This window comes from Sceloporus occidentalis, unplaced genomic scaffold (genome assembly GCF_023333645.1).
Source record: "Sceloporus occidentalis isolate IW3139 unplaced genomic scaffold, rSceOcc1.0.p SCAF_5, whole genome shotgun sequence".
Taxonomy (NCBI): Eukaryota; Metazoa; Chordata; class Lepidosauria; order Squamata; family Phrynosomatidae; genus Sceloporus; species Sceloporus occidentalis.
Genome location: NW_028316985.1, coordinates 7,800,674 through 7,826,053, shown reverse-complemented (window position 1 = coordinate 7,826,053; position 25,380 = coordinate 7,800,674). Strand labels below are relative to the sequence as shown.

General features: G+C 43.4%; 1 protein-coding gene across 1 annotated transcript in view; it reads right to left on the bottom strand.

Moving 5' to 3' along the window:
• Positions 1–24,010, bottom strand: part of LOC149311636 (store-operated calcium entry regulator STIMATE-like) — a 43,789-nt gene extending 19,779 nt beyond the window's left edge. The window contains exons 1-4 of the mRNA XM_089526593.1: positions 23,851–24,010; positions 9,161–9,209; positions 6,345–6,440; positions 5,927–6,048 (exon numbers count right to left, since the gene is read on the bottom strand). Of these exons, the coding sequence (XP_089382719.1) occupies positions 5,927–6,048; positions 6,345–6,440; positions 9,161–9,209; positions 23,851–24,010 (427 nt within the window). The remainder of the gene's footprint in view (positions 1–5,926; positions 6,049–6,344; positions 6,441–9,160; positions 9,210–23,850) is intronic.
• Positions 24,011–25,380: the final 1,370 nt, after the last annotated feature.

Below are 25,380 nucleotides of genomic sequence, written 5' to 3'. Positions count from 1 at the left end.
GCTATAGTTCAGGAGAGTGGCCTAGATCTCTCTCTTGCAGAGAATTCTGAACACTTTGACAAAATACAAACTCCAGGATTCCACAAAGTGGGTTCTTAACCACTGAAGCAGTATAAAACTATTATGACTATAATAATAATAATAATAATAATAATAATAATAATAATAATAATATGCTTTATTTATATACCGCTCTTCCGAGACAATCAAAGCGGTTTACAGAATCATTTAAAACATTCACATCATAAAAACATCATCTCAATACATATATCAATAAAAACCAATAAAATCCAACATCAATAAAATAAGCAAACAATAAACAAGCAAGGAATCTATCAATTGTGATTAGCCACTCGTATCAGGGGAGACAGACTCTATGAGGAGTCTGAAGGAAATGCTAACCAGAAGAGGTGAGTCTTTAAAGCCTTTTTAAAGGCATCCAGCGTGGGGATCGTGCAAAGCTCTTCTGGAAGTTTATTCCAGTGTGTTGGTGTAGCTGATGAAAATGCTCTCTGGTGAGTTGCTGCTAGTCTCACCTTAGAGTGTACTAATAAATTCTTTCCTGATGTTCTATGTAGTGTGGATTCACCCGGAATCTTACCAGGATTTAAAATTGGAACACTTCCTAATCTAGCAAACTCACAAAGCTGGGCCAAACTCCATGGTACAATTCCTACTTAATCTAGCCTGATTTACTACTAATAGTACTAGTACTGTTATTGTCACTATTATTACCATTATTATTTTAGACTAGAATAGAAATTTTATTTTTACCCCACCTCTCCCGCAGGATCGAGGCGGCTTACAACACAATAGACAATAAACATTAAACTACAATGAAATAAAATACCATAAATGCAGCAATACAAAACCCGTTATCCCTTCCTCCAACCATAACCTATAATTTACAAAAACAATACTAAAATAGCATCTAAATTAATTAAAACAGCAATCAAACAATAGAGAGATGGGCATCCTGGGAGAGACAGACCAAATCACTGGGTGACCAGGTGAGTTACTCAGGGAAGGCCTGTCGGATTTTGAAGAAAGGCAGGCACTTCCTTATCAAATCTGTTCATGCTCCAAAAAGTTTGCACTAAAAAGGAAGGTGGGCTAGGGATAATTACTTATCTTCAAAACAAAATAAAAGTGGGAGTTCATTTGGCTGGCTACTCTGAGAAACTGGAAGGAACTGTAATGGAAATGTTTTATCAGCACCATGACAACAGCCCAGAACCAGCCCACACAAGGGTTCTTGCTTAAAATTTCAGCAACTAAAACAAAGAGCTCATGTTTCCCACAACTACGTTTCAACTGCCCACATTCAGGGAAAGTAACAGAACATTCTCGAAGGCTTTTTTAGTTCTGGCTCAGCTGGAGGGACTTATCTCCAGCACTGGGACCCCCCACACGCAGCTGGCAGTTGCTTTTAGTGGGGCTTCAATAGCTCCTTTTTATAATTACTTAATTTTCCATACAAATACAGGTTGAGTCTTCCTTATCTGAAATGCTTGGGACCAGAAGTGTTTGGGATTTGGGAAATTTGGGTTTTTTTTTAAAATACCTGTATTCACATATAGGTACATAATGAGATATCTTGGAGAGGAGACCAAAGCCTAAAACCAAATTCATTTTATGCTCCACGTACACCTTATACACATAGCTTGAAGGCCATTTTGTACAGTATTGTTTTTAAATGTGAATGAAACAAAGTGTGTGTGTACACTGAACTGTCAGAAAGCAAAGGTGTCACTCTCTCAGCCATCCATGAAAAAAAGGTTTGGTTTTGGGAATATTTTGGAATTCTGGATAAGGAAGACTCAACCTGTATGCTTCTTTATTTAACTTTATTACTCTCATCACTGTCCATAAATACCTACAATGGCAAGTAGGCAGAATACAGTTCTGACACACACACACACAAGATTGTGAAAGTCAGTGTGGTGAAGTAGTGAGAGTGTTGTATTGAGAGATCTAGATTCAAGCCCTGCTCAAGTATGTAACTTGAAGGACCGCAAAAAGTGTTGGGACTGCATGCAGCTGATGGGCCACTTTCCCCATCCCTTCTCTAGCCCCATCCCAACCAAATATTATAGTAAGACAGTGCTGTAGTTAAAATGCATGCTTTCAATACAGAGCAATCCAAATTCTGTACCCAGAAAAGCCAAATTTTGCATACATTATGTGAAAGAAGCCAATACAATCATACCTCAGTTATCAAAGCCTCTGACAAAAAAGCTCTTTTTTACACCCATCCAGCCCTTTTCCTTCTCATCCTCTGTCTATCTGAAAGCTTTTTAGCAGCATTATCACTGGAAGAGTAGTGAAAGAGGGCTGGAATAAAACAGTGTGCAACAGTGTGAGCAATGTAATAATGCTTGAGCTGAGAAAGAATAGGATTCTACTTTAATCAGTCCAATCCCAACTGTGTGTCTCTGCCTAGAACAGACAAGATAAACAGCTCAACCCTTAACTGAGCATATATGAACAGTAAAACAAAAGGGGAAAGAGAAGAGCAGATTAGCTTGTCTCAAATTCCATGTTGTTGTTAACTGCCGTCAAAATGACTTTGATTTTTGGTGACCCCATGAATGAGAGACCTCCAAGTCACCCTTTCCTCAACAGCCCTGCTCAGATCTTGCAGACTCAGAGCTATGGCTTCCTTGATTGACTCTTTCACCTTTAATGTGGTCTTCCTCTTTCCTGCTGTCTTCTACCTTGCCAAGCATTATTGTCTTTCTTAATGAGTCTTGCATTCTCATGATGTGGCTGAAGTACAACAATTTAGCCATCTTGCTTTTTAAGGAGAGTTCAGGCTTGATTTGCTTAGGTTATATTTAAAAAAAAAATCTGCAAGTTTAGTCATCAATATGGAAATTATTCCTGGATGCATTTGTAAGAAGCTTTTTCCAGTGGTCACTAGAAGGTGCAATTTTTCTTCGTAACGTGAGATTTACCTGACCTGGTTGTTTCATTTCACACATGCATATTGTTAGCTTTGGATAAAACGTTTGATGAAATATGAACTGCTCCCTATTCTTTCCATGTCATTTTTGCCTCTGATACCAAACCTTCTGTTGAGGTAGTAATGCTCAGGAACATCTCTACTTTATTAATTGAGGCATCCCTGTACTATGAAAAGATTTTGAGAATTCTCTTTTGACTCTTCTTGGCATGGACTGAACAGCAGACAGGGAAAGAGCCAAAAGACCCACTTTTCTGCCCCATCCTTAAGCTTCTCATCCCTCTGCAGTTTTATTATGCAGTATCTGAACATTTCCAATTACGCCTCCCTTTGCAGTCTTCAAATTTCCTTTTCAAGGCATTCTTTATAACACATTCCAAGACTTTCTGGATGTCAAACCCTACTAACCTGCATTCTCAAACAATTCCTGTTCCCACATACAAAGTATAATTATGGCTGCAACTGTCTTTGGATATTTGGGACAATATCTCCAAATGCTGCTCAGACAAGAAAAATCCCGAGCAAACATGCCTTATTCTGGGTGCATCTATACTTTAGAAATAAAGCAGTTTGACACCACTTTAACTGCCATGGCTCCATCCTACAGAATCCCAGGGTTTGTAGTTTTGTGAGGCACCAGCACACTTTGGCAGAGAAGACTAAAGACCCTGTAAAACTATTAATCCCAGGATTCCATAGGAAGTAGTTGTTGCACTTAAAAGTAATATAAAACTGCATTATTTCTATAGTGTACATGAACTCACTTTGGTGCTTTTGTTACCTGTCCTTATCACTACATCTTTGGAATCATTAGTGATTAAACATACAGAAAAACACAGGTCTAATTTGCACTGCGGAAAAGATGAAGTTTGACACTGCTTTAACTGCTATGGCTCAATGCTACAGAACTCTTGGGTTTGTAGATTGTTGGGGCACCAGAGCTCTCTGACAAGAGAAGGCCAAATATCTCAGAAAACCACAACTCTATGAATTAAATAGCATGGAGCCATGGCAGTTAAAGTGATGATAATTGTATGACTCAGTGCAGATTGGATCTTAGTGTCAGGAAAATGTAAGTTCACATTTTATGGCAACTACTGCCACCCAGTGGAACAAATGGAGAAAAGACACTGAAAATACATCTGAAAAGGGAAAACAGATGCAAGTTATCCTCTTAGTTATCTAAAAAAATCTGTTAAATATTGGAAGTATTCGGAGGTAGCTTTCCATATTAGTCTATACTGAATTATTTTGTTAGTTTTAAATTATTTATTGGAACTATTCAGAGCTAGCTTTCTGTGTGATCTTAAAATGAAGTATTTCTTTATAGATTCAGATTATTTATTTATTTTATTAAATTTTTTACGCCCTGACCTAGCTCATGAGACCTGAGTGGCACATACACAAAACCATTTAAAACAGTTTAAAACATTGCAATATTTAAAACAATAAAAACCATTTGAACAGACTAAAAGCATGTTAAAGCAGCTGAACAAGTTAACACAAGTTAAAAAGGGCTTCAGGACGCATTATAACTTGTTGTCTTTCTCTACAACTAGAAAGAGTAGAACAAATTTATGATGTAAAAATCCACAGACCAGTGGTGAAACCCCTGCTTTTTGTGCAGAAAGCCTCATGTTCAAGTCCTTGCGTTTTCACTTTAAAATAAAGTCAGGGAGCAGGTGATGCAATAAAGTCATTCTTTGGACAAGTCACTGAAAAAGCACTGCCAAGTAGTTAGAGTATAGTGACAATAAAGACACTGTGACCTCCACTTGGTTTTGAACAACAAATCCCATCATCCATTACCATCAGCTATGTTAGCTAGTCCTAGTTCTTTATAATGCAAGAATATCTGGAGGTGTAAAGGGATCTTGTAGCACCTTTGAGAATAACTGACAAAAAGTTGAGGCATAAGCTTTCCTCAGATGCACCATACAAGTCTATGAAGCTTATGCTACAACTTATTTCACACAGTTAGTCTCAACGATGCAATAAGATCCCTTTGCATACTGATATTCCAGACTAATACACCTTTGCTTCTGAATTCTACCCCCTCTGGAGCTGTGGTTATCAACCATCGGCTGTTTAGATGTTCTCCAACTCCCAGAATCCCTGACCACTGGTCATGCTGGCTAGGCCTTCTGGGCACTGAAGTCCAAAACCAGGCACCTGGAAAATTTCAAGTCACCAACTGTAGTGCAAATGATTGTGTAGTCTACAAACTCAATGCAGAACCTTCCTCCTCTGAACTGAAATGAGGTTTTATATTTTTGGCATGTCTTTGGCTCTAGGTACAACCCAATTATCTGCAACTGGACCTGCTTGAAGCAAATTATTTTTAAACTCAGGTTCAATGGCATATGTCAGGGACACTTTAGCTGTGGATCCCTGTACTGGTAGTGGATAATGAGTCTTGGTGTACCTTCTAACTACAGTTCTATGATTCTATGACAATACTGGACTAGGTGAATCAGCTCCATCCAGCTACTCAGAAGAGACAAAATTTAACTAGATGGACCAGTGCTAGACTAGATGAAGCATGCTTGGCCTGGTATAAGTCAACCTCTTCGAAGCTGCAGAACTAAGTCATAATAATGCCAATTTGCTCAACGCAGAAGATTTTTACCAGATGGAATACACCCAATCTTGTCTGCTTTGGCTAGGCAGGGTCTATTCCAGCTAGTTCTTGGATGGGAAATCACCTAGAAGAACTAGGGATTTCCAAGTAGGGTGAGAGAAGGATCCTGTCTGAATCCTGCTACTCAGCTTTGACAAGACTGAACTGAATGTACCGTGGGGCAGCATCCTATTTTTCTTATCAGAGGGTTTGGTCTCAGCACAGTTGCCAGGTTATTTATACTTTTTTAAGTGGATGTATCCTTTATTATTGAGTGGAGGTGGCTCTAGGAACCTACTTTTCAGGGCTAACATGCAACAAGAGAATTGGCCTCAACTTACCATACTCTCCAAAAACAAGATGTGTGTAGTTTCCCCACTCCACAATCCAGGACACCACCTTCACACCAAGCCAGATCAGCAGCATTCCCAAAGTGGCATCCAAAATGAAATTCATTAGGTAGCTATGGCAAATAAGAATACAAATTTACACTAACAGCCCAGAATGTTGATGTTGATTCTTGGGCTGAAAGACATCTTATGCTAAATGGCTGACTGCCTTCTGGCATTTATTTATTACCTTTTGATCCACCAGGCTCCCCAGGGTAATGCACAATGAGTTCATGCCTTGAGCTGAGAGTTGATTACAGTTGTCATGTTCACAGCTCACCATTCAACACCAACTCCCTAGTTCAGTGGACACTACCCCATAAATTGTGCCCAACCACACCCACAAATTCCCATGCAAAACCAAACTCACAGAGAGCAGGGATCTTCTTCCGTAAGGTCTGACAGGAAGACATTGGCAAAGTGGATGAACAGTGCTCCTATGGCTTGCTTTGAAGTATCATAAAACCTTGAAAGAGTTTGACATGAGTAATTCAGCAAAATCAACACGACCAATAACTGGATCAAATAATCACAGGTAGAGCTTGTGAAAACATTACTGATTTGGACTTCTGCCTTTCCCAAGTTGTTATAAAGCAATGGTCCCCAAACTGTGCCCTTAAAGAGATTTTGGACTTCAGCTCCCAGAAGCCTCAGCCACGTTGGCCAATAGTCTGGGATTTTGGGTGCTGAAGTCCAAAATCTCTTAAAGGACACAGTTTGTGGACCACTGTTATAAAGGTTTATTTCCCACAGTGAAAACTGGGGACATGTCTCAAGATGCTGAAAATATGATTTCTTTTATTAGTGGATAGAAAGGAAGGAAGGAAGGAAGGAAGGAAGGAAGGAAGGAAGGAAGGAAGGGCCTGAACAGATAGGCCAAAATAAAGCTGCTTCAAGCCACTTTGGAGGTATGCTGTTTAAATGACACACACATCTTAAGAGGCCAGAAGCTGCATCAAAGCTGCGCTCCAGTCCTTGTCCAGTCCATGGCGCGCCTGTTCCTCCTCCTCCCCCGTGCCATCTGAGGAGGTCAGGGAGGGTCGGGAAAGAGGAGGAACAGGTACACCTCTTTCTCCTCCTCTCCACCATGTGCCAGGGGAAATGGCCTCACGTGTCCTCACTGGCTCTTCTCATCCTGTAGCTTGTGCAACTTCAGCCATCTCTGGCATGTGTGCCATAGGTTCGCCATCATGGGTATAGTGCTTTGAGCGCTGGACCACAACTCTGGAGAACAGGGTTCAAATCCCAGCTCCGTCATAAAAAGCCATAAAAAGCCACTGAGTGACCTTGGGTAAGTCACACTCTCTCAGCTTCAACCCTCCCTAAACAGCTCTTACCAGGAAAACCCTGTAGAACCATCACCTTAGAGTTGTCAAAAGTCAGAAATGACTTGAAGACACACAACAACAAGCCCAATTTAAATTCTCAGCATTCTTTTTCTTACTAAACAAGACAAGGGCAGGGGGAACAGTACGGCTTGACAGAGAGATAAGAATATCTGCCAGGGACAAATTGCACAGCCCTGAGACAAGACATGCTGCCTCCCCAATGCACCTGCTTCCCAATGACCTTCCTGTCATTGTTTTCACTTTCTTATATTATAATTTATGTACTGCTTTCCCCACTCATTGATGCTCAAGTACCTGCTGTGGCACCTCTTATGAAACTGTCTATTTCAGATTTGTCCCTTCATGTGTAAACTGAACATGTGGAGAGAGTGATCAGGATAGTGCCTTCTAGAGCACCATATCTCTAACATCCATACATTCAGTGGGATGTCCCAAAAGAGCCTTTACACATAAAAGCTAGAATCCTGTTGCTTAGTCCCAACTAGAGTAGATCGATTGAATCAAGTGTTGAATGGTTAGCCTAACTGTTGACTGGTAAATCTCACTCATTCAATGAGTCTAATGCAAACTAACACCAGAGTTTAGGAAATGAAATGAAATGAGGTGGCTTGGATGTTTGTTATATAGAATGGGTATCATGGTTTTAGTGTGGTTTTAATTACTGTAATTTTAAATTGTTTTAGATGATATTTTTAATTGTTTATTGTAATATGTTTCTAGAATTTTTATTTGTGAGCCACCTTGGGTCCTATTCGGGGAGAAAGACGGGATAAATCAGGGGTAGGCAACCTTTTTGAGCCGGGGGCCGGGTTGCTATCCCTCAGACAACTGGGGGGCCGAACTCAAAATGGTGCCTGGAACGGCGCGGAAGCTGCGGCAGGGGCAGCAATCGGCGGCAGGACCAGGCTGGGGCCGGTCCCAAGGCCTCGCCAGGCTGGATCCAACCCACGGGCCGTAGGTTGCCAACCCCTGGGATAAATAAATAAATAAAACTCCCAAAGTCCCCCAGTAACCATGATGGCTGAGAAATTATGGAAGCCAAATAACAAAAATGTAGCATCCCCACATCACCTATTTGTATGATTGGGACAGTGAACCGTTCAATGTTCTTGATGGTGAGGAAGACCCCAGACAGGCTCAACTTATTGTTTCAAATTATTGTAACCTGTGAGCTGCTTTGGTTCCCTTCTGGGAGAAAGGTGGCGTGCAAACAAAATAAATAAATAAATAAATAAATAAATAATAGTTTTTAACCCATGGAAAAAAAGATGGATGGATATAGAAATGACTGTGCAGCCATCTAGCTTTTGCAACCATGATATGGAAAATGATTGTGCAGCCCTCCAGATGTTGGTACCATATGATATGGAAATGACTGTGCACTCCTCCAGATCTAGATATGAAGCACTTGTGCAACAGCATTAGGCAACAGATTGGACTGCATCACTTCAGGCTGGTAGTGATATTATTCTTTACATTTCTTTCCCACATTAAACTCTCCCAGCAAATAGGCAACTAGCCAGGCAGACAAAAGAAGGCTAGGATTTAATCTGCTTTAGTTTGCTAGTCTTCTCAACCTGCATTTATTTGCAGGACATTATTCCTATGAGAAGCATGGAGAAGTGGTAATTCCAGCCTGCAGTAAAATAGTACAGTCTAAAAAGGCATGGTCTTCTCCATCACCTCATAACTCTTCCTTCTCATCCTGTAGCTTGTGCAACTTCAGCCTCAAGAAGATGAGTAATTTGTTTCACAGTATGAAATCAAAATCTATGAAGCACAGATAGATTTGTTTCAGTCATGATTTCAAAAAAGAAAAGAAATTCAAATATCTTACCATATCCTCCAGGGTCGTCTTTCTTCTTTAGGTTCCTTAAATCTTTTTACTGTAAAAAGACAAGAAAAGACTGTTATGGAAAGGCTGCTTGTCATGTACAAGGATCCTGTAGTCCAAGCTTTCAGCAATAAAACAGAAAAGCTTTATTTAGAACTATAAAAATCCACCACAGACATATGTTGGCAGGTCTAAAGAGCCAGTTTAGCAATGCATAATTAAAGCATTTTGTTGTTGTGTGCCTTACAGTTGCTCCTTATGGTGACCCTAAGATGACTTTTTCACAGGGTTTGCTTGATAAGTTTCTTCAGAGAGAGTTTGCTATTGCCATCCTCAGGCTGAGAGAGTGTGATTTGCCCAAGGTCACCCAATGTGGTTCCATGGCAGAGCTGGGATTTGAACCCTGGTATCCAGAGTCATAGTCCAATGCTTAAACCACTACACCAAGTTGGCCCACACAATTAAAACACACAAATTTAATTTTTAGCAGGATACACTCACACCCTCCTTTCCCCCCTTTTCTCATAGACACTCCTCCTTCTACTCTTACACCATTTCTTCTTATGAAAATGACCATGGATCTCCAGGCACAGCTTCCCTTCCCACCTCCTCATTAACTACAGAGGAATGTGTCTTACCAATTAACACCCAACTACAAGTCCCATCATTTAGCAGCAGTACTCTATACTACATTGTAGTATAGAGTATAGCCAAGCTATGATGAACAAATCCATCTCTCTTAACCATGACAGGCAAGGTGAGGGACTCAGCTCCTGATACTACTGAAGAATCTCAAAGTAAAACCAGGATTATTGTTGTTGTGCATCTTCAAGTCATTTCTCCTGCTGTTTCCCACACTGCCTCTTCCTCTATTGTTTTAGCCAGACACTCTTTCTATCAAATGACCATGGGCATGTTCCTTGGGTATGTTTGCCTCCTTTCCAAGCTTATCTCAGCAACTGGATGGAGTTCATAGTTCTATAGCACAGCTCTAAGATATTCTTAAAACATACTATCACTACTACATAGCCCATTACTAAATTATGGTAGGACAAAAACATATGCGGTGTTGCCAGTGGCTCGCAGGACTGTGTAGAAGTCTCCAGGCAGGGACGTAGCCAGGATTTTGGGAAGGGGGGGTCCAGACTAAGTGCCACCATTATAATTGGCCTTGGGTGTGGTGGCGCAGCAGCACACACCATTCATTGTATCTAACGGAAGGGGGGTCCGGACCCATGGACCCCCCCCCCGCCGGCTACGTCCCTGCTCCAGGACTTCCCTAAGTACCCTAGAGGTGTTAGGAATTGATCTTAGAACCTTATGCAGACAAACCATATATCCTCCACCACTGAACTACAACTTCTTCCCCATTTCACCCACTACAATCAACCCTATGACCCAATAAGCCTCCCTCTAATCAACCAATGAAGCACAAGCAAAAACCAAGCATCAATTAGGGATTCTCTTGTTCCATCCTACATTCCACATCACATGAACTGAGCAGTTGGGTTGGACTAAATTATCTCTAAGACACCTTCCAACTCTGATTCTGTGAATTATTGAAGTCAAAATATCCCAGCATAAAATAGTAATAAAAATTGATTTGATTACTGGAATGGTCATGACCATTGTTCATGATTCTCTATGGCTACAGACCAGGAATGGGAAATGTATGGCCCTCCAGATGATGCTGGACTTCATTTCCTATCAGCCCTAGTCAATGGGAAAGGATCATGGAAGTCACAGTCCCATGATCTCTCCCTACTAGCTATGCTTTTTATATCTGTAGAACCTCACAAGTGTAGAGTGAAGCCATTCTGTTGTATGCCAAATCTTGTTTGTTTGTTTGTTTTTGTTATATTTAAGACTCTATATACTTGATTTTGGAAGTTGAAAGTGGAATACCAAGCTCAGTTTTAAACAAAAGTGCTAATACAAGTATAGCAATGATGCATCACTCAGTCTATTTCTATGGGGATGAACACAGACTATTTCTAATTGCCTCCAGAAGAGTCCACTTGCTAGCAAAGCAATTCTGTAAGTCACCCTTCTTCAAATATGTCCATAAAGTAACCCCAAACTATTGCTGGTTCTGAAATTAAGCAGTTCCTCTTAGTTACTGTAACTCCAATCTCTCTATCTTGTACACTTCACATCAAATATTATGCAGAGTCTGGAAAAAATACTATTATTCTGGCCCGCATAGCTCATATCTTATTGGCAGAATGAATCTTCTGGTTGGAAAAAACTGAAACCAGCTCAAATTTTAGAATGCTCAAATTTCTCAAATTTCAAACCAATGTGTGCAGTGTCCTCACAGTGCCCTTATTACTGTAGGATGCTGATTCTACACTCACAATTCCCTTTGATGTGAATCTAACGTCCCCTAATTCCACTTTTTGGGTCACCCCAATTGAAATGGATCCCATGGTTGTTTTAAGCCCCCGTAATCCTGGCTGAAGCTCACCAATGCAAGAGCCATCTCTGAATTAATGCCCTATTAAGCATTTAATTATTTTTCTATCATGCTCACTTTTATCTTTTAATACAGCCATTTTAGTGCCTGTGATAATTACACTGTCTCTGATAACTCTCTTAAATCTAATGAGGCTTGACAAGACCTGCTCAACAAGGCATCACATCATTAACTCGCTTCCTTTATAAGTTGTCATTCTTATCATACTCAACAACTGTGTTTTGAGCTTTGGCAGTTCTGGTTCCACAGTGTGTCATTTCTGATTAAAGTGAAGTTTGGGGGCGGCAGGATATCCTCAGATCTCCAGCTAAGCTAAGCATCAGGTTCCACTCTTCCAAACTCATAAACCCCCTTGATTTTCTTAGCAAAACATTGGACAGTCCATTCAGCGTTCCAAGTCTTTCGTGTGGTAAATCTACTAAGGCTTTAAATCCAGACTCTAAAGGGTTGCTGAGACAGCTTTAGCACTTAACATAGGTCCTTTAAAGTCTGGAATAAATCCAGAACATATTGCATTGCACCATTTCTATGGAAGCCTCCCCTGGCATCAAGTCTGTTGCAAAAATCTTGAGTCTTGTCATGTTTCAATAGTAAGGGGTTTATAAGTGTCTGTGAAAGCAGATGCAAAGGCTGGCCCATCACTGAACACAAAGGAAACAAAAATAATGAACATGGAAGATACAAATTCAACCTAGATAACAAGGAAATCAAAATAAAGATTCCCCATACCTTGGATCAAATATAGATAAGAATGGAGATTGCAGTCAAGAAATCAGAAGACTAGGGAATAGAAAGGGTAGCTATGAAAGAACTAGACAAGATCCTAAAGTGTAAAGACATACAACTGAGGACCAAAGTTATGATCATTCAAGTCATTATATTCCCCATCACCATGTATGAATGTGAGAACTGGACAGTGAAGAAAGCAGACAAAAAGAAAATTAACTGATTTGTGAAGTGGTGCTGGCAGCTGGAGAAGAGTGCTGGACGGCCAAAAAGACAAACATATGGACCCTAGATTAAGGCTGAATTCTCCCTGGAAGCCAAGTCAACAAAACTGAGGCTGTTGTATTTTGGCCACATCACAAGAAGGCATGACTCATTCATTATAAAAGACAATAATGCTAGGGAAGATGGAAGTTAGTAGAAAAAGAGGAAGACAACATGCCAGATGGCTAGACTCAATCAGGGAGTTAACGGGCCTGAATTTGCAGAATCTCAGCAGAACAGTGGGGCATAAGGGGGACAAGCTATGTCTCATCCACAGGATCGCCATGAGCTGGGACTGACTTGAAGACAGTTAACAACAACAAGGGTCTGTTTTGCCCCACGTCAAATTGTACACTTCACCTAATTAATTTAAAGGCCGTAACAAACTGGTTTGATGCAAGTTGCAGTCAACTGGCAAGCAACCTTCCAATGTATAAGCACACAATGCACAATTTCTGACTAGTCAGCACAGAATGACTCTCACCTACTGGGTTGTCCACTCCTCTGCTCTTCTTTTGTTAAGTTTTTTTTTTTAATGTCTTAAGACTGTTTAATGCTGTTTTGTTTTCTGTAGCACACCTTGAGATCTCTGGATACAAAGAAGGATCTAAACATTTTAATGAATGAATAAAATTGCTAATGGTGGAAGCTGCCATCACAGAAACATGCAAAAGAGGAAGCAAATTACTGATAGCTGATGTTGAACCTACTATCACTTAAAGGCTCTGAACGCTGCAGAAACATGGTTCTGCTGTTTGCCCCCCTAACTTAAATACAACCATAACATTAATTATATTAAAACTGAGCTGTTAGATAGCCAAAATCTATAATACAACAAGTAGACTTTCATTCATTTGCCAGCTGGGCAGCAGCATTAGTACACAAAACCTTCAACTTCAGCTGTCTGACTGATTTCTTCATAAATGGTAAATGTATATTAATTGGTAATATTAAATTTACTGTAGTAAAATAGTAGCACAAAGCATTAAGGCATAAGTCGAAGTCAACAACAAATAACAACTATTAAAGATGTGGATTTTTTGTTTGTTTTTAATTTTGCGATGAACAGTGTTGGCACAAACTGCAGACTAACATAACTACTGTTTTAGCGGATGGGCACAGCTCAGCAACAAAAACTTGCTTGGCCTGCAGGAGGCTCCAGCATTCAATCCCCAGCATCTCCAGTTAAAAGGACCAAGTAGTGGTTGGGGGAAGGTCTGTCATGCATTTTTATACCATATTATTTCATAATACTTTTTAGCTGTACCCTCTTAACTGGACCTTACAAAATGGACACAAATGCACTTCAATAGAATATCAATTAAACTTTGCTCTCCCTAAAAGGAACTCTCTAAATTTTTCAAGATTTCTGCCTCCAACAAAGGTAATACATTTTCTTTTGGACTATAACTGGCTGAATTTTACCTATAAACCACCTAAAAGCTTTTCCAGATGTAGCAGTGCAGAGATGTCTTGAGAAATTCAATATTCTCTGCCGCCAAAAGGAAAGGGCCTGTTCCCTCACAAAAAAACAGAGACACCTTGGATCGCAAGAGAGTTACTGCTGCTAATGGAGTTTAAATGTTATAGTCTTATGTCTAAAGTCCCCACATGACCATTGCCTGAACTGAGATTCCTGCAAACTAACTGAACAACAGCAGAAACAACATCTGACACAAAATGTAGCCCAATGACTGCAACACTGTCACTTTTACTTTCTCTCCTTTATGACTTTTTTAAAACATCTTTTGCCTGATGAAGAAACTAGTGGAGCTTCTAAAGCTCGCATAATATGTTTTGTACATTTCGGAACAACAACAACAGCAACAACATTTACGCCTTTTTTTTTACGAAACTCTTCTGTGGTTTTTGCATTTTGTTTTATTTTGCTGTATGGCCAACATAACAACCTTGTATATAGATGTTACCAGCTGTTTTCAAATAAATCGGAGAATGTGGGTGTGAAAGCTGACATAATGAGAACAACTAATTTGAAGGATACCACGGACTCCTAATAATGGCAAATAAAAAGGTCTTAATGCAAATCAAGCCTCAGCTCTCACAAATTGCCAGACTTGTGCCTTTTCCATTCAGTCTTGAATTTCCAGTGTGACTCACCAGAAAAAGAAAATAATGTTTGGTAACGTGGAGGGCCAGATAGAGCCAGCGTGGTGTAGTGATCTGAGCACTGGACTATGACTATGGAGACCAGAGTTCGAATCCAGGTTTGGCCATGTAAACCCACTGGAGGCCTCAGGAGATGGCAATGGCAAACCTCCTCTGAAGAAACTTCCCAAGAAAACCCCATGACAGGTTATCCTCAGGGTTGCCATAAGTCAAAAATGACTTGAAGGCACACAACAGCAACAAAGTGGAGGGCAGTAGGAAAAGAGGAAGATCGCACTACAGGTGAATTGAGTCCATCATGGAAGCCACAGCCCTGAGTTTGTAAGATCTGAGGAGGGCTGTAGATGACTGAGGGTTGCCAGAATGTGAAGTTGACCTGACAAGAAATAACTGCAACCAAAAGGGAGAAGTTCACCCCTTCCACTGAAATCAAAAAAGCCAATAATTTTAAAATAAAGGAGGCAGATTTCAGTTTTACCTTTCAATGCTACCTTCTCGCAGGACTATCAGGAGCAGCCTTAAACCAGGTCTAGTCATCAGCTCTGATTATTTGTCCTTGTGAGTCCAAAAAACCCTCTGGACTGAGGAAACCTCAGAGCAACCATAATGAACCAAAAAAATGGATGTCAGTTATTCAAAACACCAGATCTATCTAAAGATTTTTCTACAGAGAGGTTCTTTGGGGGTTAAAATGACTTTTGAAGAGAAAGGGAAGCCTCTCTTGTGAGAAAAATCTGTCTCTAGGCTGCTAAGGAAGAAGAAAGGGATCAAAGGGCATTTTCACTCACTAATAAGAAAGCCTTTGTTTAGTGATTTAGCAGCTGGCAAAGCCAGAAATTTATCAGCCGCCATGATACAGCAATGGCAAGTTGTTCATTGGAGAAAGTTGACATGAAATAAACTTACATGTCAAGAAAAAAAGGAGGAAAAACAGGAACAATAATTCTGTTATATGCTTTACAAAATTGAAGTAAACAAGATAAAACCTACACTTAATGTAAAAATCTCATTTTCTCCTGTCAAACCTCTGCACATGATTGCTAGCAAAATGCTGAATAGTGCATTTGATCCCCACCTTTGCTCAATGCAAAAAAAAAGGAAGAAGATTATTGAAAGGGACTCATTACCCCTGGTATTACTTTCTGCCTTTGATAACCTATTATATTAGATTTCTATTCTACCTTTCCTCCAGTGAACTCAAGCCAGCGCACATGGCTTTCCTCCCCCTGAGTTTATCCTCACAACAACCCTGTAAGGTAGGTCAGACTGAGAAAAAGGGAGTGACTGGCCCAAGGTCATCCAATGCAAGTCACAATGAGCTTCATCTAACTAGTCCAGTGGCACTTGAAAGACTAACAAACTTTATTTGGCCTAAAGCTTAATCAGTCAATCCACAGAGTGGTGGGTCAGCTAGCAGACATGTAGACACAAGTGTGAAGTAAGAAAGGAGTGTGAAGAGGGGGAAAATGCAAAAGGTACAAACACCTAACAGAACTGTTTTAACAGGAGTTAAGATAAATAAAACAAATGAACAATAAATAGTTGGGAGGTAGCAAAGACATTCTAGTCCAGATAAGCAGATTAAGGAGTGTCTGGAGATGCATTTTTAACGAAGTGTTCAAAGACATAGCTGTGTTAGTCAGTATGCAAAAGGATCTGAAAATGCTGATAGCTGAAAATGCTACCTTGGAGTGTGGTGGAGTCTCCTCCTTCGGAGATTTTTAAACAGAGGCTGGATGGCCATTTGTCGGGGTGCTTTGACTCTGTGTTCCTGCATGGCAAAGCCTTGGGCTGGATGGCCCTCATGGTCTCTTCCAACTGTAGAATTCACAGCTGTACACCTGTCCTTCTAGTGGGGTTCCTGCAAAGAACTAGTTGGCCACTGTGGGAAACAAGATAAGGGACTAGAGAAATCTTTTGTCTGATCCAGCAAGGTTGTTCTTATCTTAAGTACAAAAGGAACAGATAGTCTGTGCATTTACCGCTGATGTAAATCTTCACTTATTTCATTCACACATAGAAAGATGAAGAATTACAAAAGTTTACTTCCTGCTGATAGGAAGAGGATCAACTCATTTGAAATGAGGTTCTGGGAAAGATTTCTACGGATACCATGGACTGCTAAAACGACAAATAAATGGGTCCTAGGGCAAATCAAGCCTGGACCATCTCTAGAAGCCAAGAGGACTACAGTAAACTGAGAATGCTATATTTTAGCCATATTATGAGAAGACATGACTCACTAGAAAAGAGAATAATGCTTCATAAGGTAGTACAGCTGCAGCTGATAGGTTGACTAGTAAGTGTCTCATTCATAGGGTAGCCATATGTCAAAGTTGATTTGACAGCAGTTAAGAACAACAAACTCCCTGCTTAGTGATAATGAATTTTTAATTATTTTTTTCACAAGTGGGTATTAAAACAAGTTTGTGCAAAAATGATGTTTTTCATGCAAAAACAAGTTTTGCATAAATAACATGGATTCTGCGCAAAAAGCACTGTGTGCTTAGCAAAGAAATGCTGGCATTGGGGCCCTTTTTAAAAATGGATGTCTCGATGTATCACCGAAGACAAGAAAATGTGCAAGTATTCTTTACATCCCTAGTGTTAATCGACTTCACCATCTATCGGGAACAGAAAGTATTAAGGCATCCTCAAAAACAGACTTTGCTTGTATGGAAGGCCCCAGCCAGCACAACCCATGACCAAAAACAAACACACACACACACACACACACACATACATACAGAGTCCCCGTCTGTGCCTGCTTTCATTCTTAGCTTCACCAGCGCTGCTTATCCAGATGGCTTGATTTGGAAACAATGGGAGGGGGATAACTGAACAGCTGTGTTATCGAAGTCCAAAGAGGAACAGCTTTGCCAAGATAAAGGGCAGCCCCTTCCCAAGCCATGCTGAGACACCTGGCAAGAGTAGAGTGAAGAATAATCGCAGAGGTGCTGGATGGGGGTCTGTGTGAGGTAACAGGGAGGGAGAAACTGTAAGAGAAAAAGTGAGCTCAGGGAGATGAAGGTTTATGCCAAACAAAGCTGGTTAATCTGTAAGAGTTAGGAGACATCTTGTTTTTAATTTTTTGCAACAGACTAATATGGTTGTCACCTCTCCCTTGCTAGAAGAAGAGACACTAGGATAAGAGGAAAGCTGGGATTTAATCTAAGGCAGTGGTTGCCAAACATTGGTCCTGCAGAGGTTTTGGACTTCAGCTCCCAGAATTCCTTATTGTTGGCCAAGCTGGCTGAGGATTCTGGGAGCTGAAGTCCATAACACCTGGAGGAACAAATTTGGGAATCACTGATCTAAGAAGGGGTCTTTGACACTACCATAGGCCCTTGGTATCCATTGAGGTTTGGTTTCAGGACCACCACCATCCTGTGGATACCCAAATCCTTGAATGCTCAAGTCCCATTAAAGACAATGACATAGTAAAATTGTGTTCCATATTAAATGGCAACATAAAAGATTGCTTTTTGGAATCTATCTATCTATATATATATATTTGAATATTTTCAAGCCATGAATAGTTGAATCTTTGTATAAAGAATCCATGGACACAGAGAGCTGACTGCATATAGTTACAGAACTATGATTCCACTTTAATACCACAACATCCTATTAAATCCTGACATTCACTGCTTCATCAAACTACAAATCCCAGGATTCCATAGGATTTTGCCATGGCAGATAAAGTGGAACCATGGTGCTATAATTTGTCTAATGTGAAAGAGCCCTAAAATACTGCCTTCACAGCAGTCATGTCAGAGGAAGGCAAAGTAGACATACACTCTCACAAATCAAACAATAAATAAATAGAAATAAATATTTCAAATAAATTTTCATGGACAATAACCAACTTTCATCTGAAGAAAGCAAGGCTATAGTCCACAGAATCTTATGATGAAATTGACTTAGTTTTAAAAGTGCCACAAGTTTCTTTTTTTTCTTCCTGTTTTTGAATTCCAACACACACAGAGCTATTGTCTTGAAAAGGGGCACAAGATTGGATGTATTACCAAGCAGACACTGCAGCCTTCTTTAGACTAGGTCCCTCAGAACTTGCCAGAACCTGTATCCAAATAATCTAACTTAATCTTGTGCTGCAAGGCTGTAATCCTATGTGCCCCACACACTACTTAGGAGCCAAGCAATTCAGCAACAATACAGCCATATCACAGTTAACAAAGCCTCTAACAAAGAAGCGTCCTTTTACAAGACTTATAACAACCCAACTGCCTACTTTTGCTCTGCCCAGATGAAAGTTTTTAAGCATCTTTCAAGGATTGTGGAGGACAACTGTAAAAGCACTGACTTTTGATACTGAGTTGCAGCAGTGTGGATGCAGTAAACAATGCAATAAAGCAGGGGTAGGCAACCTTTTTGAGCCGGGGGCCAGGTTGCTGTCCCTCAGGCGACTGGGGGGCCGAAGCCGGGGGGTGGAGCTTCGACCCTCCAGGGCGGGGCCACGTGCCAGGGGTGGAGCTTCCACCCTCTGGGGCGGGGCTGTGTGCTGGGGGTGGAGCTTCCACCCTCCAGGGGCGGGGCCGCATGCCGGGGGCGGAGCTTCCACCCTCCGGTGGCCAGGCCTCCCCATTTTTGCTGGCCCCTGACGGGGCCCCAGGCCCCGTCAGAGACCGGCAAAAAAGCTGGGGGGGGGGGGCCTGCCAGCGCTGGAGGATCCCCTGGAGGGCCCCAGAGACGGCACCGGGCCCCCCAGAGGCCGCCTGCTGCCCTGGGAGCCCTCCTGGAAGGCCCCTGAGACAGCAGCGGGCCCCGCAGAGGCCCCCTGCCGCCCTGGGAGCCCGCCTGGAGGGCACCAGAGATGGCAGCGGGCCTCCCAGAGGCCCCCTGCCACCCTGGGAGCCCTCCTGCAGGGCCCCAGAGACGGCAGCGGGCCCCGCAGAGGCCCCCTGCCACCCTGGGAGCCATCCTGCAGGGCCCCAGGGACGGCAGCGAGCCTCCCAGAGGCCCCCTGCCGCCCTGGAAGCCCTCCTGCAGGGCCCCAGAGATGGCAGCAGGCCCAGCAGAGGCCCCTGCCGCCCTGGGAGCCCTCCTGCAGGGCCCCAGGGACCACAGAGGCCCCCTGCTGCCCTGGGAGCCCTCCTGGAGGGCCCCAGGGATGGCAGCGGGCCTCCCAGAGGCCCCCTGCCACCCTGGGAGCCCTCCTTCAGGGCCCCAGGGACGGCAGCGGGCCCCTCAGAGGCCCCCTGCCGCCCTGGGAGCCCTCCTGCAGGGCCCCAGGGATGGCAGCGGGCCCCGCAGAGGCCCCCTGCCGCCCTGGGAGCCCACCTGGAGGGCCCCAGGGACGGCAGCGGGCCTCCCAGAGGCCCCCTGCCGCCCTGGGAGCCCTCCTGCCGGGCCCCAGGGACGGCAGCGGGCCCCTCAGAGGCCCCCTGCCGCCCTGGGAGCCCACCTGGAGGGCCCCAGGGACGGCAGCGGGCCTCCCAGAGGCCCCCTGCCGCCCTGGGAGCCCTCCTGCAGGGCCCCAGGGACAGCAGCAGGCCCCGCAGAGGCCCCCTGCCGCCCTGGGAGCCCGACTGGAGGCCCCAGGGACGGCAACGGGCCTCCTAGAGGCCTGCCGCCGCTGCCGCAGCGGCCGCTCTGGGCGCCGCCATTTTGGGCGAAAAAATGGCGGCTCCCATAGCCCCAGAGGCCGCTATGGGCGTCGCCATTTTTTCGCCCAAAATGGCGGCGCCCAGAGCGGCGAAAAGTTGTGATGGGCGGCGGCGGCGGCAGCAGCGGCAACAGCAACCAGGGGCCGGTAGCCAGGCCTTCGCGGGCCGCATCCGGCCCACGGGCCGGAGTTTGCCGACCCCTGCAATAAAGCTTGAGCTGGGAAAGAGCAAGACTTTACTCTGATTCATGCTGTTTGTGCATACCTATAACAGGCAAAGTAAACAGCAGCTGTCTCTAAAGTATGAAAGAAGTATAGATTTATAAGTCTGTCCACTAAAATGAAATGCAGAAGAAAAGCAGAAACAGAAAAATTTCTGTTAATGTTCACCAATACACCCACTTTATTAACTGAGATATTTGTTGTTGTTGTTGTGTGCCTTCAAGTTATTTCTGACTTACGACAACCATACAGCAAACTTATCCTGGGATTTTCTTAGCAAGATTTGTTCAGAGAAGGTTTGCCATTGTCTTCACTAAGGGTGAGAGAGTGTGACATGCCCAAAGTCACCCAGTGGGTTTCATGGCTGAGTTGGGAATCAAACCCTGGTCTCCGGAGTCCTAGTCCAACACTCAGATCACTACATCACACTGGCTCCCAACTGAGATACGCCTGTACTTTTATGAAGCCAGCATCCAAATTGCAGTATGTTGTAACCTGATGAAGAGAACCAATTTTTTTCCTTCTCTCTTCCCTCTTTTTAAACACAAGGAATGTGATCTAATTGCTGTCCCCATGACCTCTTAAACCATTTATTCACATTTTTGGACGCTCGTGTTTCCTGTCCCTCCATTCACAGTCTTTCTTCCAACGAACTAGCTTGATGAACAGTTCTGAAGGACTTGAAAGCTGGCATACAATTGTGGAATCCCAGTTTGCCTCAATAAAACTATTGTTCACCTGTAGATTTGGGTTTTTGCTTTGTTATCATGAGCTGTTTTCTAGTTGATTATAGAGAGAGGTTAATTACTCAACATACTGATTGACTCAATCAGCATTCCACTGATAGATTTAATCAGCACTAAATGTGCATATTAAACAATTGCTTTGGGAAAGAGGTACATCATTTTCAGATGATACAATCATACATTGCGAGCAGACACTCTCCTGCAGTTCTTTCAAGTACTTAGGATTTAAAACAATATTTTTTTAAAATCATAAAATATCTTGATTAATCAAGGACCCCTTTTAATGAATGTAAAGGTTGTTAATTGCTTCCTCTAACATTTAGAGTCTAACTGATTAATGAGTAAAGTTTAGGGTATTAGTCAGTTATATGAAACAATTAACCTTAGTAACTAAGGATCTGGGGGAAATCGAGATGGGAGGAGAGCATACGAAAGAGTTTCTTGTAGGGTGGGAGATTGGAAATTGGAGATGAGACATCAGAGGAGAGATGGAAAGGGCTGGGAGTTAGAAATCTCTGCTAAGAAATAGAAAGGCTCTATTGCCATATAGTGGGTGAACTTTCAAGAAAATATTAAGGATCTGCATCAATCAGAAAGTTGTTTTTGGTGCCAATTTTGCATTAACCATGATGCTTTCAAACTTTAAACCAGAGGGGGTGATTCTGTCAAGTTCTGCCAGTGGTTGACACCACAAGGGGACACTTTTTCTTCCATTATTTACCAGTATTGTTGGAGTCCGGGGCTTTGGGGTTATCCTGGTGGGACAGGGCCTCTCCAAAGGAGTTTGGAGCCAAGCCACTCTCTGCCCACTCTTGTTTTAAAGCATGTGTCAAATAGACTGTTCCATCTGCCATCCTTATGCTCAGTCTTCTACATCTAAAGGGGGCCCTTCCAGTCTGCTGAACAAAGTTGTGTATACAGCGGTTGGGAGTCAGGCAATGCCAAAACCACAGAGGTCAAATAGTTTTGCATTCAATTTGGCATTTCTGTAAGAAAAATAAACAGAAAGAAGAACACATGCATACCTCAGTTAACAAAGCCTCGGACAAAAAGCTCATTTTTATGCTCAACCACCTCCCCGTTGCTCCTTGTCCTTTGCTTAGTGGGAAGGTTTTAGTAGCATCAGCCCTGGGGAATGGGGAAAGAAGAATACCAACTTTCAGTGTTGGACTGCAACAGTGTTTGCAGTAAACAAGGCAATAAAACGTGAGTTGGGAAAGAGTGGTATTCTGCTCTAGCCACTTCTGTCGCACCTGTGTGCTTGCCTACAACAGGCATGGCCTAGAGCACCTGCCTCCAGCATCCCTTACTGCGCATGCATGAGCAGCAAAACACAGAGAAAGGGGAGAACAGTTTTTCTCACCATTTAGGCCCAGCATAAAAAGCAATGCCTAAATACCATAAAGGCCCAGATCCTGTGTGATCAGCCCTGGTTAGTACTTGGATGGGAGACCATCAACAAATATCAGGTGCTGTAGGCTATATTTCAGAGGAAGGAACTGGAAAAACCACCTCTGAGTATTCTTTGCCTAAGAAAACCCTCTAAAATTCATGGGGTCTCCATAAGTCAACTGGCAACCTGAAGGCACATAAAAGAAAACCTTATGAAATGTGTGTATCTACCATAAGTCAGCAGGTGACCTGGAGACACATTCAGGAAAACCCAATGCATTTTATGGGGTCTCTATAAGTCAACAGGAGGCTTGAAGAGACATAAAAGAAAACCTATGAAATTCATGGGGTTGCCACAAGTCAACAGGAGACTTGGACACTCATACTACAAAACCCTGTGAAATGCATGGGATGCCATAAGTCCACAGGCAGCTTGAAGGCACAGCCAAGAAAACTCTCTTAAGGTCCAAAATACACTTCACAAATAACCCAGTTTGAGGCCGCTGTAATTGCTCAGTGCTTTGTAACCCTGGGAATTGTAGTTTATTGTGGCCCCAGAGCTCTCTGACAGATAAGGCTCAATGTCTCACAAAACTACAGTTCCCAGAATTCCCTAGCATTGAGCCAGGGCAGTTAAAGCGGTCTCAGACTAGATCATGTCTGAAGTTTGTTTTGGACCTATCATTCATGGGGTCACCATAAGTCAAGAGCAGACATCAAGACCCATCCTAGAAAGCCCGATGAAATCCATGGGGGTCACCATAAGTCAACGGGAGACTTGAAGGCACATCCAAGGAAACCTCTAAAGCTCACGGGGATCACCATCCATAAGTCAAGAGGAGACATGAAGACCCATCCTAGAAAAGCCTAGGAAACCAACCCATGGGGGTCACCGTAAGTCAACGGGAGACGTGAAGGTACATCCACCAAAGCCCTCTGGTGCCTCCACAAACCAGTCCCCAGAATCCCACCGCCTTGAGCCGTGGCGGCTAAAGCGCTCTCAACCCGGCTTATTTGGGCAGTGCGGAGGCAGGTTCGCCGAGGGAAGCGAGTTAAGCGAGAGCCCCAAAGGGGAAGGGGAAGAAGGGGCTCTGGGGAGAGGGGCTCTTCTTACGCATGAGGGTGCTGAAGGCCCCCAGGGCCAGCAGGGCCTGGACCAGGACCCCGAAGCGGTCGAGGAGCGCCCCGTTGTGGCAGCCCTGAGGAGCCGGGAGCTTCTGGGAGGGGGCCTGGCTGGCGTCCCAGAGCGGAGGGGAAGCGGCCAGGAGGGCCATGGCTGCGAGACCCTCGCCCTCCAAGAGCCTGGCTTCGCTCCTGGACCAAAGGCACCGAAGCCAGCAATGCCTAGTCTGCGCCCCTCAGGAAGGGGTTAATATAGGCTCCCCGGAGGGGCGGGGCCAGGTTGGGGTGGCCACGCCCCCTTGCCAGGAGGGAGGGGGGCTTGGGGAGGGGTCTCCACAGTTGGCCTTGGTTTAGGAGCCTTCAAGACGTTTCCCAGGTTGCATCCGCACTGGTGGAATAACCCGGTTTGGCATTGTTTTAACTTGTTGTCTGGCTGGAGGCTATGGAATTCTGGGAGTTGGCGTATGTTATGGGATCCAGAGCGGAGGCCCACAACATACTCCAATTCCCAGAATTCCATAGCTTCCAGCCAGACAACAAGTTAAAACGATGCCAAACCGGGTTATTCCACCAGTGCGGATGCAGCCCCAGTTTCCAAGTCGGCCCCTAAGGCCACCAACTTTCAGGGCCATGTCTCTTCAGAGAAGTTTTTATTTTTTGTGCCCTGGACATCCTTTATGGCTGAGAGAGTGCGACTTATCCAAGGTCACTCACCACCCCTCAGGATTCGAACCCTGGTCTCCAAACCAGTTGTAGTCCAATGCTCAAACCACTACTCCATGCTGGCTCTCCGGGGGTTCATGAGGTTTTCTTGGCAGACCTATCTTCTTTGCCTTGGACATCCTCTGAGGCTGAGAGACTGTGACTCACCTAACTTCCCCCCCCCAGTGAATTTACATGGCCGAGGCAGGACTCGAACCCTGGTCTCCAGAGCCACAGTCCAATGCTCAAACCACTACACCAGGCTGCTCTCTCTTTGGGAGCCAAAGGTACGTCTACACCATTGAAACAATGCACTGGGACACTGTTTGAACTACCCTGACCCCATCCTACAGAATCCTGGGATTTGTAGTTTGGTGAGGCACCACAATCCCCATGCAAACCCACTGGGTGACCTTCGGCCTGTGATTCGGTTTGCCTTAGGGTTGCCAGAAGTCGGAAAGGCCTTGAAGGCACAACAAAGAGGCAGAGAAGGCAAAGGACCTTGTAAAACTACTAATCCCAGGATCATATAGGATGGAGTGACAGCACTTAAAGCAGAATCGAAGTATGATTTCTCCAGTATAGGTGTACCCAGGGAAGGTGTTAAAAAGTAACAAGCACACCATAGAGATGGTGACATCTTGTTAGTTTTGAGTGACCAACATGGGACCATTTATTTTATTTTATGTCACTTCTATACTGCTTTTCTCCTAAAAAGGGACCCAAGGCGGCTCTCAAGATAAAAACATTATTAAAATGTCATAGTAGTATGGCGTGTGTTTTGGGTCTGGGTTGGCAGCAATTTTAAATATGAAGCTGA